At 42.8% G+C, this 14,560-nt stretch overlaps 1 protein-coding gene across 9 annotated transcripts in view; it reads left to right on the top strand.

Annotated features, from left to right (window-relative positions):
- LOC128348284 (ABC-type organic anion transporter ABCA8-like) overlaps positions 1 to 14,560 on the top strand; it is a 120,640-nt gene that overhangs the window by 78,975 nt on the left and 27,105 nt on the right. For all 9 annotated transcript variants that reach the window (XR_008318052.1, XR_008318053.1, XM_053304096.1 and 6 more), the window contains 6 exons: positions 114 to 241; positions 1,084 to 1,218; positions 5,163 to 5,279; positions 5,902 to 6,078; positions 8,238 to 8,351; positions 10,843 to 10,968. Coding sequence is in view for 7 of the 9 variants with exons in the window: in XM_053304096.1 (XP_053160071.1) it covers positions 114 to 241; positions 1,084 to 1,218; positions 5,163 to 5,279; positions 5,902 to 6,078; positions 8,238 to 8,351; positions 10,843 to 10,968 (797 nt within the window). In the remaining 2 variants the exon portion in view is untranslated. The remainder of the gene's footprint in view (positions 1 to 113; positions 242 to 1,083; positions 1,219 to 5,162; positions 5,280 to 5,901; positions 6,079 to 8,237; positions 8,352 to 10,842; positions 10,969 to 14,560) is intronic.

Raw genomic sequence — 14,560 nt, 5'->3', positions numbered from 1 at the left:
ACTATATATTAAATTCTACATTATACTGCATTTTGGTGTCTCCTTGTTTACTTGGCAAGTGAAGGCTTTGTCTTATTCCCTGGGTCATTCTATCAATCTGTCTTTCTTACCAGGCGGAAGCATTGACAATTTTATCCATGCTGTGAAGAGCCAGAATATATTTGTGGAGACAATCACTGGCCACAATGTCAGTGACCACTTTGTACACAATGGGGCTATTAAAGTGGCCCTTCAAGACAAGGTAACTCTGTACCATTTTACTCCTTTGGGGACAATGAGCAAGGCATCGCATGGATGGTAAAACTCTCAAGAAACTAGTATTAAAGGGGTTGACGTTGTTGTGTATGACAACAAAATACTTTTCATCAATGAATAAAAGCATCAAAAGAGAGAGACTGCTTCCTGCTTACAGTCTAAAATTATTAGTGGGATATATAACAGAGGGGAGAGTTGTTACAGATATAGGCCATTACCATTGCTGCATCTCTTAGGGACCTTCTGGGCATTCTTAAAAAGGCTAACATGGCACTTTCCTTTTAAAAATGCCACCCCCCCACACACCTCCCTTCACACAGAGGAGATCTTAGATCCCTCCCACTGCCAATGCAGCGGCGCCAATGCCAGAGACCTCCAATGGAGGCCCAGCAGCACAGCAGTCAGACTTCTGGGAGATGTTTAATATATTGATCCCAAAAATAAATGCCCAGTAATGGAATTTGATGACGCATACTTTGAACTTCCAAGCAAATGTGTTTTTATAACCTTTGGACACAGATGCTTCACAAATGTGTCCGTAAAAAATAAAAATAAAAATCTTATTAGGCAACAGCCAAATGAGGGCAGCCATTTAAAAGCCAAGTAATGGTCAAAGCTTTGGTAACTTGCAACCATTTGCTTCTCTGACTGTATCTGCATTAGGAATTCATATGTCTATAGATTCATCATCAGTAAACGTGATTTGTGAAAAAGATTAGAAAAATGTAAATTATGAGTTCCTCCCCTTTTTTCACTGGTTGTTGCTTTCTCAATACTCCTCTCACTGACTCACTTGAGTTCTAACTTTTTTGTCTTGCTCTTGTTAAGAAATATAGATTCACACTTATGTGCCACACAGAAGTAATCAATTGCTTCCCCGTGCTTGTCAACATCATCAGCAATGCTCTTCTGAAAACATTAAATTCCACTGCCCGTATTCGAGTCTGGAATCATGTCTTTGTTGTAAGTGTTTCTACTGGACCATGGAAAATGGTGTGTGTGTGTGGTGGAGGCAGGGGAATTTGGAATATCAGTTTTAAAGGTAAAAATGTGAAAACCCCATTTTTAAAAAAAGCCTAGACTGGAATATGTTGTACTTCCAAAGGTCTCTTCCAGAATTACCAGTAGTGATGAACACAGATGCAATAATAAAAGCCCATGCACATAGGTTCTATTCCTTTATAGGCATCCCTTCTGTTTCTCTTTCTGCAGAGATCATACCATATTCATTAGATGTGGAAGGGGGATAACATCTCTTGTCAGAAGTCATCGCTCTCTGCATTTTCCCTTGGGCCTGGAGAATGCAGTGTGTGAGATATCTATCTATCTATCTATCTAGCCTTGCTTCTATATATGGGCAGCTCAGAGCATAGATTCTCAAGGACTGCTCCACTGCTACTAGAAGACAAGCAACAGGCAACAACTGGGCTCCCCTCCCTCTGTTTCTAACCCACAAGCAGATTAAAGCTTTGCTCAATTTCTGCTCTTCAGGGTCTTCTGTCCTTGTGCACTCTTCAGGGTCTTCTGTCCTGTGCACTCAAACCTGTATTTTTCATGCAAATTGTGAAAGTGAGCAAAATCTTTATATAATTTGTTTCAGCTAGTTATGGAGGGAGTAAAGATCTAAGCAGGGCAGTGAAACTCTACTCTTTACCACTGTGAATGTGGTGTCACCCCTCCTCACTTGCAAATCCAACTTTCTTGCATTAAGTTTTTCCCCAGGGGATGAGGACCCTCAGCTTCTCAGGCAGTTTGTGCATCCTCCTCCTGGTCATCCTCCTCTTTGTAGAAATGCAGAATACACACCAACTACCCAATGTATGCCTTAGTGAATTATAATATAATATAATATAATATAATATAATATAATATAATATAATATAATATAATATAATATAATATATGGCTGACCTATAACAAATTGTTATCTGGGTGGCTGAATACTAACTTGCATCAAGACTCTTCTGAACATGGGATGTTAGACCATGCTAGCATAGCATCAAACAGGTGAAAGGAAGATGCTGGTGATCAAATTTTACTCAGTGTCTTAACTGAGTATTAAGGGTATTGGGGTATAGGGACAAAAGATAAAAATTTGTGGATCAAAAGGGGAGGGAAATAATTTTTAAAAATAAGAATAGCAAAGCTACATCAGGAGTGATTGTATACGTATACGCTAAACACAATCAAGGATTGGGAAAATGAGAAAATATTGGGGAAATTGCTGAAGATAAACTGCTTGCATGCAAAAGCAGAATATGGAATACAGACATGGTGGCAACAATTGATTCACATACAGTATAGGAATTTTTTTTGAGAAACAGCAATGAATAGATTAAAAGAGCTGGAGGCAGAACGTGTAGAATGTGGCCACTCGCCCCCAGCCACATCTGGGGTGCAGTCTCTCTGAGCTCCAGCCTCATTAAATTGAAGCACGAAGCTTTGGGGCAGCTGTGATTGGTTGCCTGGGTGTGTGGGGGCAGGGCCTGTTTGGCCATTTTGGCACCCACCTTCCTGACTCCTCAGTCACTCTCAGAGAAGCAATCTTCCACTCCCTCCTTGGACATAGTGTGGACTTTGTCTGGTCGCCCTTGGGGGCTAGGTAGGAATTTTTTATCCCATGTCAAATTGGCTGTGGTCATGGGTCTTTTTTGTCTACCTCACACTATTGCTCCTTAGTTAGGTTAGTTTCCTTGGTCACACTGGTAGGTACAATGTAGCATACGGAGTAATTTAGGGTCAATGAGCACCTTAAGGCATGAATTTGGTGCGAAGAGAGGGCCTTGACAGTATCTTTATGCTTCATAGCTCAGGGAGCACTGGCTGGACTTACTCTAACCTGTGGGAAGGTTGCCAACCTTCAACGCCATATGGCTTGAACAAGGCAATTTCTGATGGCAGCCAGTTCCTAGCTACTGTACTGTAGGGGGTGGAGAGCCAATCCTCTTTACCTTTCCCCAGCCTGGTTTAATTAATAAAGTTGTGGCTCAGTTTGACTCCAAATGCATGCCTCATGTCTTCAATGGGTGTGTGTACAATATCTTTTTAAGTGACTAAAATTCAAATTAAGCACAAGAATAATACAAAGGAATAAATGGCAAGCCGAAATCTGAGGCTTTCCTCCCTTAAAATGCAAGCAAGGTAATTGATTATAAGGAATGATTACACAAAGGGGGTGGGAGAAAAATCAAAGAAGCCACAAAGCATAGTCAGCAATGTTCCTAGATCTTCCAATGGTTCAGATACTGCCATGTGCCAACTAGACTCCACCCCCCACCCCCACCTGCAAGGCAGTGGGGTGCTCATTTTAATTTTTAGGAATATTGAAATTTTTAGATTATTTGGTGTCTAATAACTTTTCCGCCTTCATTTCTCCTGTTCATTTTGACTATCACTGGACAGTGCCAGCTGTCTACTGCCATGTGTCAAGTACACACATACACACACACACACACACACACACACACACACACGTATTCAATTTATTTTTAAGGTATTTTTGAAGTGTTTAGATTCTTTAGTGTCTTCATTACACACCTTCATTTCTTCTGTTCATTTTGACTGTCACTGGACAGTGCCAATTGTCAACTGCCATGTGTGTGTAGTTGACAAATGGCAGTAGGCACCATCCAGTAATAGTCAAAATGAATAGGAGAAATGAAGGCGTATAATGAATCCTTATAGGGATTCATTATGAGGGAAAGTTATTAGACACCAAAGAATCTAAACATTTCAATATTCCTAAAAATTAAAATGAGCACCCCACTGCTTACAGATGGGGATGGGGGGTGAGGTGTAGTTGGTACATGGCAGTTGACAGTTGGCACTGTCCAGTGGCAGTCAAAATGAACAGAAGAAATGAAGGTGTGCAATGAATCCTCATAGGGATTCATTATGTGAGGAAAGGTTATTATATACCAAAGAATCCAAACACTTGAAAAATAATGACTGCATGTTTTGCTCCATAACTCAATTTCTACAAGGGCTAAGGCTTAGCTTTTTTAAAAAAATGAAAGCTAGAGATCCGTGTTAGGGTTAGGATATAGCGATGTCAAATCCTCATTATTTCCTATGGCAGAAATGTTCAAAATCAGTAAAAACTAAAACAATTCATTAAAATCAACCAAGAGTCCCACTGCCTTGAAATTTGGGTGGTAGTTGTCATCCATGGGGACCTACCTACCATCCAAATTTGGTGCCCCTAGGACCTTATTAAGTGGTCCGAATCAATCTGAATCAAATCAAAGCAAAGCAAATACAAATTGAATCTGGGGTGATGGGGGGAGATTTGGACACAAAACAAATCAGGGGCAATTTGTTTTAGGCACAAATCGAATTTAAAAAATTGATTTATGCACATCCCTATTATGCATTGGGCCACCATGGTAGCTTTCCAGGGGATGAGGCCGCTAGTTTTTTGCTGTATTGAATTTCACTGCTAGTGCTGCAGGTGTTTGGAACATGATCTTGCAACTATCAGGTTAGCAAGTGATGCAAGTGGTCAAGAAAGTTTGCTTTAATTTGTTTTATGTTGATGTGAACCGCCCAGAGATGGACGTTTGGTGTGGTGGTGTACAAATATAATAATATAAAAGTATAATATAAAAGTAAATAAAGTAAATAATAAAGAAAATAAATAGTTCTGGCTTGGTTCCATAGTCTGAGCCATTTCTCACCTATGTCTCGACTGAGCTGTTCTCAGACTGTCAGTCCACCCACCTCCTGACTCTGTCTGCCTAGTTAGTACCTGCTTGCCTCCAGAGCATCAACCTTTACTACATTTAAACTTTAGTCTCTGTCATTCTTAAACCTCCCAAGTCCCCAGAGAAATAATAGTCCTAGTCTTTGTAACATATATGCTGTCACAAAGCAATTATTTAGTGAACTTTCTTTGATTATTTTTACAGAATATTCATCCTGAACTTATATGGATATATTTTTCTGCAATACACATGCTTGGGATTCTTCTGTTTTTCCCTGCTTTTCCGGCACACTTTGCAATGACCAGTGTCCGATACTACAAGGTAAACTGATTCAGTTAGTGCTGGCTTTCATGGGCTCTGAACATGAAACTTATTTCCCTTGTTGCCCACCACGCTGGCACATCCTGCTGGCACAGGATTAGGGATGAAGAGGGCTCTAATGAGCCCTATGGCGATTTTTCACCCACAAATGCTGTGCCCACACTGTGAGTGGATATGGGCATCATATTTCCCACACCGAGGACCCATTATGAGATCAGAATTCTGATCTAAGCAGCTTTTCATGCAGAATTAGAGGATGAAGAAATTTGTTTGATGGTTAATTACTGTATTAGCAACAGGCAAGCATGAAGTGTTTGGTATCAAATGATGAAACAAGAATTAGAAGCAGAAAGCAGCTGGGGAAATGGGAGTTAGAAATTAGAGCAGGAAGCAACTATGAGGTGAGCAGCAAGAGACTATGATGTGTATGAGAGAAAATAGAAAAATTATTGTGAAAAATTGATGGAAGTGTGCGTGCGTGAGAGTGAGAATGTGAGAGGTAAACAAAATGTATAGTATATGACTGTGTTAAACTTGGGTATCTTGTCCACATTAAACATATGCAGTGATTCAATTAGGATACCGGAAGGCATAACAATCTTTTTGTAATTGTCTTTGCTAGATAAAAGCTCGAGCTCAGCTGCGGGTCTCGGGTCTCTTTCCTTCTGCATATTGGTGTGGACTAGCTCTGGTGGACATTCCTCTGCATTGGATTCTACTCTTGTTCACATTTGGCTCATTCTATCTACTCTTTTTCAGTATAGTAACAAGTGTCAATGCCACAATAGTTTTCTCATTGGTAAGTTTAATTATTTACACTGACTTTTAAAAAGCCATTAATTAATGGCTAATTAATTAATTAAACACACACACACACACACCCCTACCTGAACCCGCACAGAGCATGCATCAGACACAAATGTTTCTAGGCTCTCTTGCACACCAATGTCCTTATCAGCATGCACTGTTATATTGTATCTGTATCTGAGTTTTGAAGTTTTTAATCCCACCATTCTCAAGATCAAGGCAGTTAATAGTGCCTACAAAATATAATAGGTAACACTGAAATGAAAAGAAGGCTGGGGTAGTGTTGCATGTTTGAGAATTCCTCCCCCTGCAAGCCCCAGTGCAAACAAAAGGAGAATCTGCCCCCTGTTCATAGAAATGTAGTGTGTCAGGGATAATGCTAGGCTGAACTTTTCTCCTGACATGCTACTTCTTTGTGTGCAGGGATATGTTTAGAGGAGGAAGCATTTAGGCATACAACCCAGGAAACAGTTTGCCACATGATTCTGCTGTATCCATTGTCCTTTAGTGTAGGTGTGGGGTTGGGGGGAGATTGGCTCATGCCGCTCTGAACTCATCAAACCTCAGAATAAAAAAGCATAGCCAATATAACTTTAAAAAACCCCAACAACGCCATAAACTGAAAATAAACATGCAATGATGTGTTTGGGCCAGCGCTAATATCCCCAGCAAGCCCCAGTTCTCAGTTAGTAAGGGCCCTGAGAAATTAGCCAAGGCAGACTGTTTGACCCATAGCTCATCATTTCCGACAGTGCACGCTCACCGTCCACTCCATTTTCAGGCTGCCGTTCTTCCTCTTCCTCTGAGTCCTGCTCTCCTTTCAAGGCAGATGGTAGAGTAAGGAAGTTCACACCCCATGCCTTCTCACTTTTTCTCCCCATGCTTTTTCAAGTGGCAAGGAGAGCGTAGGACTTGGAGGGAGAAGAACAGCGGGAAGCAGAGCTACTGTGACCAGATGGGCGGACGGGGAGAAGCACAGAGGCCCCACAGCACCAACCACATGGAACGGCTTGGCTGTGTGGCCTCTGGACTTCTCCCCATCCACACATCTTGCCACAACAAGCTTGCTGCTTCTTTTTGCCCTTTAAAGCTGGGACACCCAGCAGGGATAGCTTGGCTTTCTGGTTCTTTCTCGCAAGGAAGGCAGTGGATCTGGGTTATGGTGGCTGCATGTGATTTCGGTTGTGAAACATGGTGGGCACACTTGGCCCTCCAGCTGGTATTGAACTACAGCTTCCATCATCCCCAGCCACAATACAGTGTGTTTGAGGATGATGGGAGGTGTAGTTCAACAGCAGCTGGAGGGCCAGGTTTTCCCATCTGTGTCTTTAAAAGGACAGGGCTCAGAGGTAATGTGGCTGCTTGCGATGGGTGTAGTGAAAGCAATCACATGACTACTTCACTGTGTACAGTATCAACTTCAGCTTGGACCCATTCAGTCAATATGCTGGCCATGCCAGTGTGGTCATGTGAATTAGTGCATAGGTCCTCCTTGTTTTCAGATGCAAGTATTAGCAATATTTCTGTTATTGCCTTTAAGTACATGTGGACCTCATAATCTCGGCTACAGCAGTGGATAATAGAACTGCAGATAACCAGGCATTGAGTGAATGGTAATGGGGGTGGTAGTTAGGTTCCTGGAGGGGTGAAAGAGTTAAAAAGGCTGAGAAAGGCATATCTAGAAACAAAGTTCCATACCATGATCTAAGGGTCTCCTGCTATCCAGCAATGCTCACCCCAACCCCCAGTTCCAGTGATTTGCCATGAAAAACCACAGCACTTCTCCTTCTTTCTTTTTTTGCAAACCAAGACACAAAATGGCTCCTTTCAACAAAATGGTGTTGGGAATGACCTTGGAGGTCATTTCCGCCCAACTAGGAACTGTGGATACATGGATTTCAACCATTTTTAAACCTGGACATACCGAAGTTGGGTATTGCCTGACTGTGGATATGTGAAACTGCAGGTGCCAAGACAGAGGATGACAAAGTCCACCTGTAGATGCTTGAAACTACTTGAATAACACTGACATGAGTACAATTCTTAGTTCTAAACATCACACATATTTACCACTTGAAGTAAACAACTATGCTTTTCGTCTGACCGTTAGCTTCCTATTATTGCAGAACTGATATTTTCTTCTCCTTACAGGTGTCATTTGTATTTGGCTATGGCATGTCACTTGTCTTGTTCCTATATATCATTGCCCTTGTATTTAGAAAGCAATCATATACCAGTAGTTTTTGGTCATTCATCTTCATCTTGGTAAGTATGAGGATCTGATTGGCTTTTGTTTTTGTTTAGAATCCTACTGTCCTTCTTTCCCAATACTTATCAATGTTTGCCACCTTCCGTGCTCAAAGAATGGAAAGGGAGGGCCCTCTAACCTTTTGTGCAAGCCCCCTTAGTTACTGTTTTAGAAGGTTGTGAAGGGCATGATTTGGCTCAAATTGTGGGGAGTTGGGGTGGGAGCAAAGGTGCACCTAGGTGTACCTGGACTTAAAGGCTTTTGGAGCCCTCCCCCACCCCACCCGCTTTAAGTTAAGCACTATCCCCCTACACACACACACACACACACACACACACACACACACACACACATGCAGTATTTTTAACATGTGGGCTCTTGAGGGCACAAACAGCAGCTGAACTCACAAGAATGTAAGATTGTAAAACAGGTATAATTATGCAAATATGCATTAGCAGAAGGAAAGGGAGGAAACACAGCAGGTGAATGAAGCACTGGCTGGGAAGGCACAGAAGAGGAACTGGGTGGTCTGTTCCAAGTGCTGGCCACATCACCGCATCTGATGTTTATGTGGGCGGGGGGCAGCAGTGGGGAGAGGTCTATGTCCTGATGAACAGTGAACCTGTGTGTGTACATGATGCACAACATGGCATACATAATGTTATGTATTCCTCGCTTCCCTGAGCAGTGAAATGTTTCCAGTGGATTCTAGCTTCTTTTGGAGGAAAGATCACTGGATCTTTTGTGGTGTCTTTGTAACGTTTGGTTTATTTACAAATATACAAGCTGAGCATCAGCATGAGATGAACTACATGCTCTCCTGCTAGGCAGCAAGTCCTCTATCTCAACTCAGATCTCCAGAGAGATCTTCCTTGCAACCCACGTGGTGCTTCAGCTCAGAGCTCTCTCCCTCAGCGTCTCCATTCTGTCTGTGTCTCTCAGAAGACTGCTTGTCTGTCCCAAATGGTTATTTTTGCGCACACACACACACACACACACACACACCACACATCCTCAGCTGAAGAGGGAAAGGATAGGACACCTTTGATGGCTTCCTCACCTTCCAGGTAAATTTTCCATTTCGTATACACCAGTGGGCTCAGTAAGGAACATTTGCTATTTGGTCACATCCCTGATTCAGACATACCTTTGGGTGAAAGTAAAACCTTAATGAGAGGCTGCACACATTAATCAGATCCCACTCTCATAAGGGTCTTGTGAACATTTGCTTGAGACTTTACATTTGAAATAGTCAAAGCAAAGTGGCAATACCTATACAACTGGGGACAAAAAAAAAAAAAAAAAAAGGTGTTGCTTGAATTCTTCCAAACCTGGAATCCACCTTGGATTAGGGGTTCTCTGTGGATGGAATTGGCTGTGGTACAGACCTGGGACTTGCCTGCATCTACGAACCCCTGGGGTTCAAATCCTCCACAACAGCAGCCTCTTTATGAATATGTATTGAGTGGTCCAGATTGGAATACATTGACTGAAATTCTTCAGTTTCATGTACAGTATCTATCTGTATGATTGCAATAGATGATTCCATTATTTTTAGTTACCAAGAGCATTTAAAAATAACCAAGATATTGAGTGAAAGTGACATATTTGTACTGTGGCACTATATTTTACTATTATATATATATATATATTTATATTTTACTGTATTTTACTGTAAATGTAATCTGTATTAAAAGTAAAATAGATCAACTTAGATGGTAAGTAGGCAAAAAATAATAATCTTTGCCTCATAGAGCATACTATTGAATTTTCAAAAGCAGGGATGAGGGAAAAGCGAAAAGAGACCAGTAAGGATAGGTAATAGGAGATACATATGAGCAGATGCAGTTATGTTTTCTCAGGCTTTGTTTCAGTTGTGGATAGTGTGGATTACACCACAGGCACAGGTATAGCAGGGGTGACAGTAGCCCAGGGATAAGCCTCCAAGTGTGCTAGCCACACCCCTTCCCCCTGCATCCTCATCCTCATCCTCATCCTCATCACACCAATACAGGGGGCATGGCTGGTGCAGGGGATAAATGTGCAGTGAAACCTTGCCCTCTCGAGCCAGTGGAGTACTTTCTGGGAAAGTGCTCTACCAACTGGAGAGGACAAGGTGTCTCTGCACATTCTTTCCCCACGGTGGCCACACCACCTGTGTCAGCGAGATGATGCAGGGGGAAAGAGTGGCTGGCATGTGGTATAGTGCCCAGCCTCAGCAGCAGTGGGGGTGGGTGGGTGGGAGGGGCAATGGATTGGGGTGGGGTAAGGTGGTGCTTTGGTGTCCTCCAAGCCCTGTGGCCCAGGGACATTTGCCTCTGCCATTCCTTCCCTATGTGCATGGCCACAGGCTTAATGGAAAACTGAACTTTGAGGAGAGATTTGAAAGAAGAGATAGAGCAAATACCACATATATATTCCATGGTGGGATATTGGGCATCAAAAGCAGAAAAGGAAATAAGTGAAGTTTATTAAAATAATCTTAGCCACTTTTTTGCTTCATTTTAGGCACTCGTGTTTTTCTTCATTATAAATATTATTGCAAGCCTCCTGGAACAATTCTATGTGCATCATTTGATGAACTTCCTGATTCCGATATGTCCAGCAGGAAACATCTTATTCATTTTGTTAGGGGTAAGCTGAAGTGCAAAGTTACCTACAGCCTGTTCCTGGGGAACTACACAGTTGAACTGGAGCCATGACTGGTCTGCTAAAGAAGTGCTCTGAGGAAGCTGTCCTGGGATAGATTGGAAGGCATGGTGAATTAGCCATGTTTGTTGACCTGCTGCCTCCGGCTACCTGCCTCACTGACCACCCCATTAGCGAGTAGTTGGGCAGCCCCCCATGTCTGCTGAGTGATAAAGGTAGTGGCTCTGTTGCCACCAGTCCACTCTTCTTATTCCACTCATCTGCTCCCTGCAGGGCAGGAATGGGGAACAGGATGGAAGGGAATGTAGAGTCCTTTGCGCGCTTCCTTCCACTCCATTTCCTGTCCCTTCCTTTTCAAAGGAAAAGGAGAGTGAGATGGGCAGCTGGAAGAGTGAGTGGTTACAGACCAGGCCTGATCTATATACTAAACATGCTCATTAGCCAGTATATAAAATAGGTCTGGACCATAATGTCACCAACGTGACCTTGTTCTTTTATATTAGTGACCATGTGTGATCTGGATTTGCAAAGGAGGAAGGAGGTCGAACCAGTCCTCAAAGAGGTTCAATGGGCTTTATTGAGTATAACAGCATAATCTAGCAAGCAGAAAGCAGAACACTCTGTCAATATTGCTAACAGTATTTCCTAGCCAGCACCAATATTCACCCGTGTGCCTAACTACATATGTGTGGGTATTTAAATCTTCCTAGATTCTAATACATTTCAGATACAGGCAGAAAAGAGGGGTGGGTGGGTTTGAGAGAGGCTGGCTGGCATGGTTTGGGGGTGATTAGTGGGGGGAAAGGGGGGGAGGAGAAGGGAGCAGGGAAAGAGGAAAGGATGGAGGGAATTCCAAGGCTTGTAGCATATTACCAGGATCAGAGGCTGGAGAGAGACGGATCACTTCAGCTGAAGGGGTGAGGCGCTGGCGGAGACAGGAGTTGTGCAGTTGCTTCAGATCATAGCTGAGAGCTCCATGGCTGGGGAGCCTTGACTTCTCACTGCGCAGTGGAAGTCACAGCCTCTGAGCACGGGCAGAGTTCCTGCTTAGCCCCGCGGCTGGGCAGCAAACTCTGGGAAAGCGTGTGAGCAGATCTTGTTGTAGGTACAAGAATGCTGACTCTCTGTCTCAAAAAGCCTCATTCTTATAGTGATTTTCTCTTTGATCCTTGAATAGAATCTATTCAAGATCTCCTCTTTTCCTGGATGTCCAAAAGGTGATAAGTCGCTGCTACCTTCTGAACAAAATCTTAATTATTCAGGATATCAGCTAGTCCAGCGATATCTCTGGATCTCATCATCTGTAAACTCTGTGCACGTCAGGAGGGGAGGGAGGGGGACATTGCCCACAGCAAATCTGTATCTAAGATGCTGCAAATTACATCTTGGCAGTCTGGCCCCCAGAAGGTGTTAAGAAGTCAAGAATTAGTAAGGGGATTCAGGATATTCTGTGTGAGACAGCAATTACATATGTATCTTTATCCTAGTGTTTTTCTTGTAATTGAAAACAAGAGAATATTTAGAGGAACATACGTGTGTGAGACTTGTAGCATTAGTGGGGTGAGAATTAAAGTCTACAAGCATTATCTCTGTATCCATTTGGCTATGTTGAACTTCCATGGAGACAATACAGTTAATTACTGACAAGGATTTAACACTGACTTCTTGTAACAAGAAAGGAGAGGTGGGGGAATCAGCCCCCTGGCTCCTTCTACAGACATTTGGTAGTCAGTGGTATTAACATATGGATGACAGCATTCAGCATTCAGACCTGGCTTTTGTGTTCCCTTGCATATCCCATTTTAACAACACAATGCCAGGTTCACCTCCTCCCTTCAGCGCAGGGAGAGCAACATCCTAGTTCACCTTAAGTTCAGGTATCATTTCTTAATAAACTGAAATCAGACACAGGCCTATATTTCTGAGTTGGTACCTTTGGTTCTGATGGGTTATGACCGTTCACAACAGCAGAGGTGGGTACAAGGAAATTGTGGAATCGGGAGATTCCACAAACATAAATCTTTGTTTATGGGGATGTGAGGAAACTGGTACAGGCTGGGAGATAAAGAGGGGTAGACAGATCAGGGGTCATTGTTGACAGGGGGCAATTAGTGTGCAGCATTCTCCAGGAGATTTTATTTTATTTGGCACATTCCTATACCACGCTGTATGCAAATCTCTGGGCGGTTCACAATCTAAAACACAACAACAATTTAAATTAGGCAGATACTTCCTTATGTTGTTGGGAGGTGTGTTGGGTTTTGGCCCTGTATCCAGTCTGAAAGAGACAGCTATGCTTTTAGTGGCTACCTTGGAATGCCAGGGGTCTCAGTACACTGCAAGCAGATCCAGAGCCATTGCACTGACAAAGATGTCTTTTCTTGCTGGAGCCTGGCTGGACAGCTCTTGGATTTGTGGGAGGAACCATAGCTCTTGCCACAGTTTCTTTCCTCAGCTAACTTTGCAGGAGGCTTCATTGCATTGTGCAGCACAGGAGTTTGCTTTCTAGCTTCTTGCACTTCAGAAGTCTGTGTGTGTGCTGCTAACACCTCTGCACCCTCCTATTTGCTTTGATATGCTTCATGCATTTGCTTCTCTGCAGAACTCAATCCTTGCATCTGTTACACAGACAACTCTTCTGCTCTGCAAATGTCTGCTGTTTTTTGCAGAGTCAGCAAACTAACATCAAATCCAGATGGAGGTGCTACTGGTCAGTAGGAAAGCCAATAGGGCTTCAGCCTGCTTCAGTGATTCAGCCTGCTCTGGATTGGGTTGTACGCCCCATCCAAGAGCAAAAGTGCAACTTGAGGGTGTTGCTGGACCTGGCTCTGCCTTTGGTGGGCAGGTGGTGCCTTTGCACAGCTTTGGTTAATGCACCAGTGGAGTCTCTTTCTTGATAAAGGGACCACAGTTACTCATGCCTTAGTCACATTGCAGCTGGATTACTGCAATACACTTTATGTGGGGCTGCCCTTGAAGAATATTCTGAAACTTCAGTTGGTGCAGTATACAGCGGCCAGGGTTCTCTCTGGAACTGCTTAGTCAGAGCATATTACACCTATTCTGGAAGAGCTGCACTGGCTGCCAATTTGTTTCTAGATCCAATTCAAGGTGTTTGGTTATTACCTTTTGTGAAGGAACTGCCACTGTGCTACCAAAGGTAATGGATCCCACCGTTGCCACCACATTTGGAGGAATTACAGATCCCACCAGCCCTGTGATATCTATGCTTTTTACCACGGCCAGCAAGTAGACTTTTCTTTTGTATGGCGGGATCTACTAGAACAGCCCTTACACCTTTGCAGTGGTACAAAAACAAAACCTCAGTAGAGTGGAAAGGCTTATTGGTGTGGGATGGAGATAATCAAATAGCTTCTAATTTTTTTAAATGCAACCCAAAGGTTTACTTTGTAAAAATTTGGTCAGTTTAAAACATTAGCTTTTTGATTTCTTTATACAGCAGAATCTTTAGAAAACAAAACAGTTACCATTAGAGCATAAAGGAAGAAATAAAAAGGTGGAGGTGAAACACATCCAACTAAACTATTCTAAACTGGCCCCTAACTCAAAGTCTTTT

This window comes from Hemicordylus capensis, chromosome 2 (genome assembly GCF_027244095.1).
Source record: "Hemicordylus capensis ecotype Gifberg chromosome 2, rHemCap1.1.pri, whole genome shotgun sequence".
In the NCBI taxonomy this organism is placed as follows: Eukaryota; Metazoa; Chordata; class Lepidosauria; order Squamata; family Cordylidae; genus Hemicordylus; species Hemicordylus capensis.
Note: the sequence above shows the minus strand (reverse complement) of the source record. Positions and strands in the feature narration are given on the sequence as shown.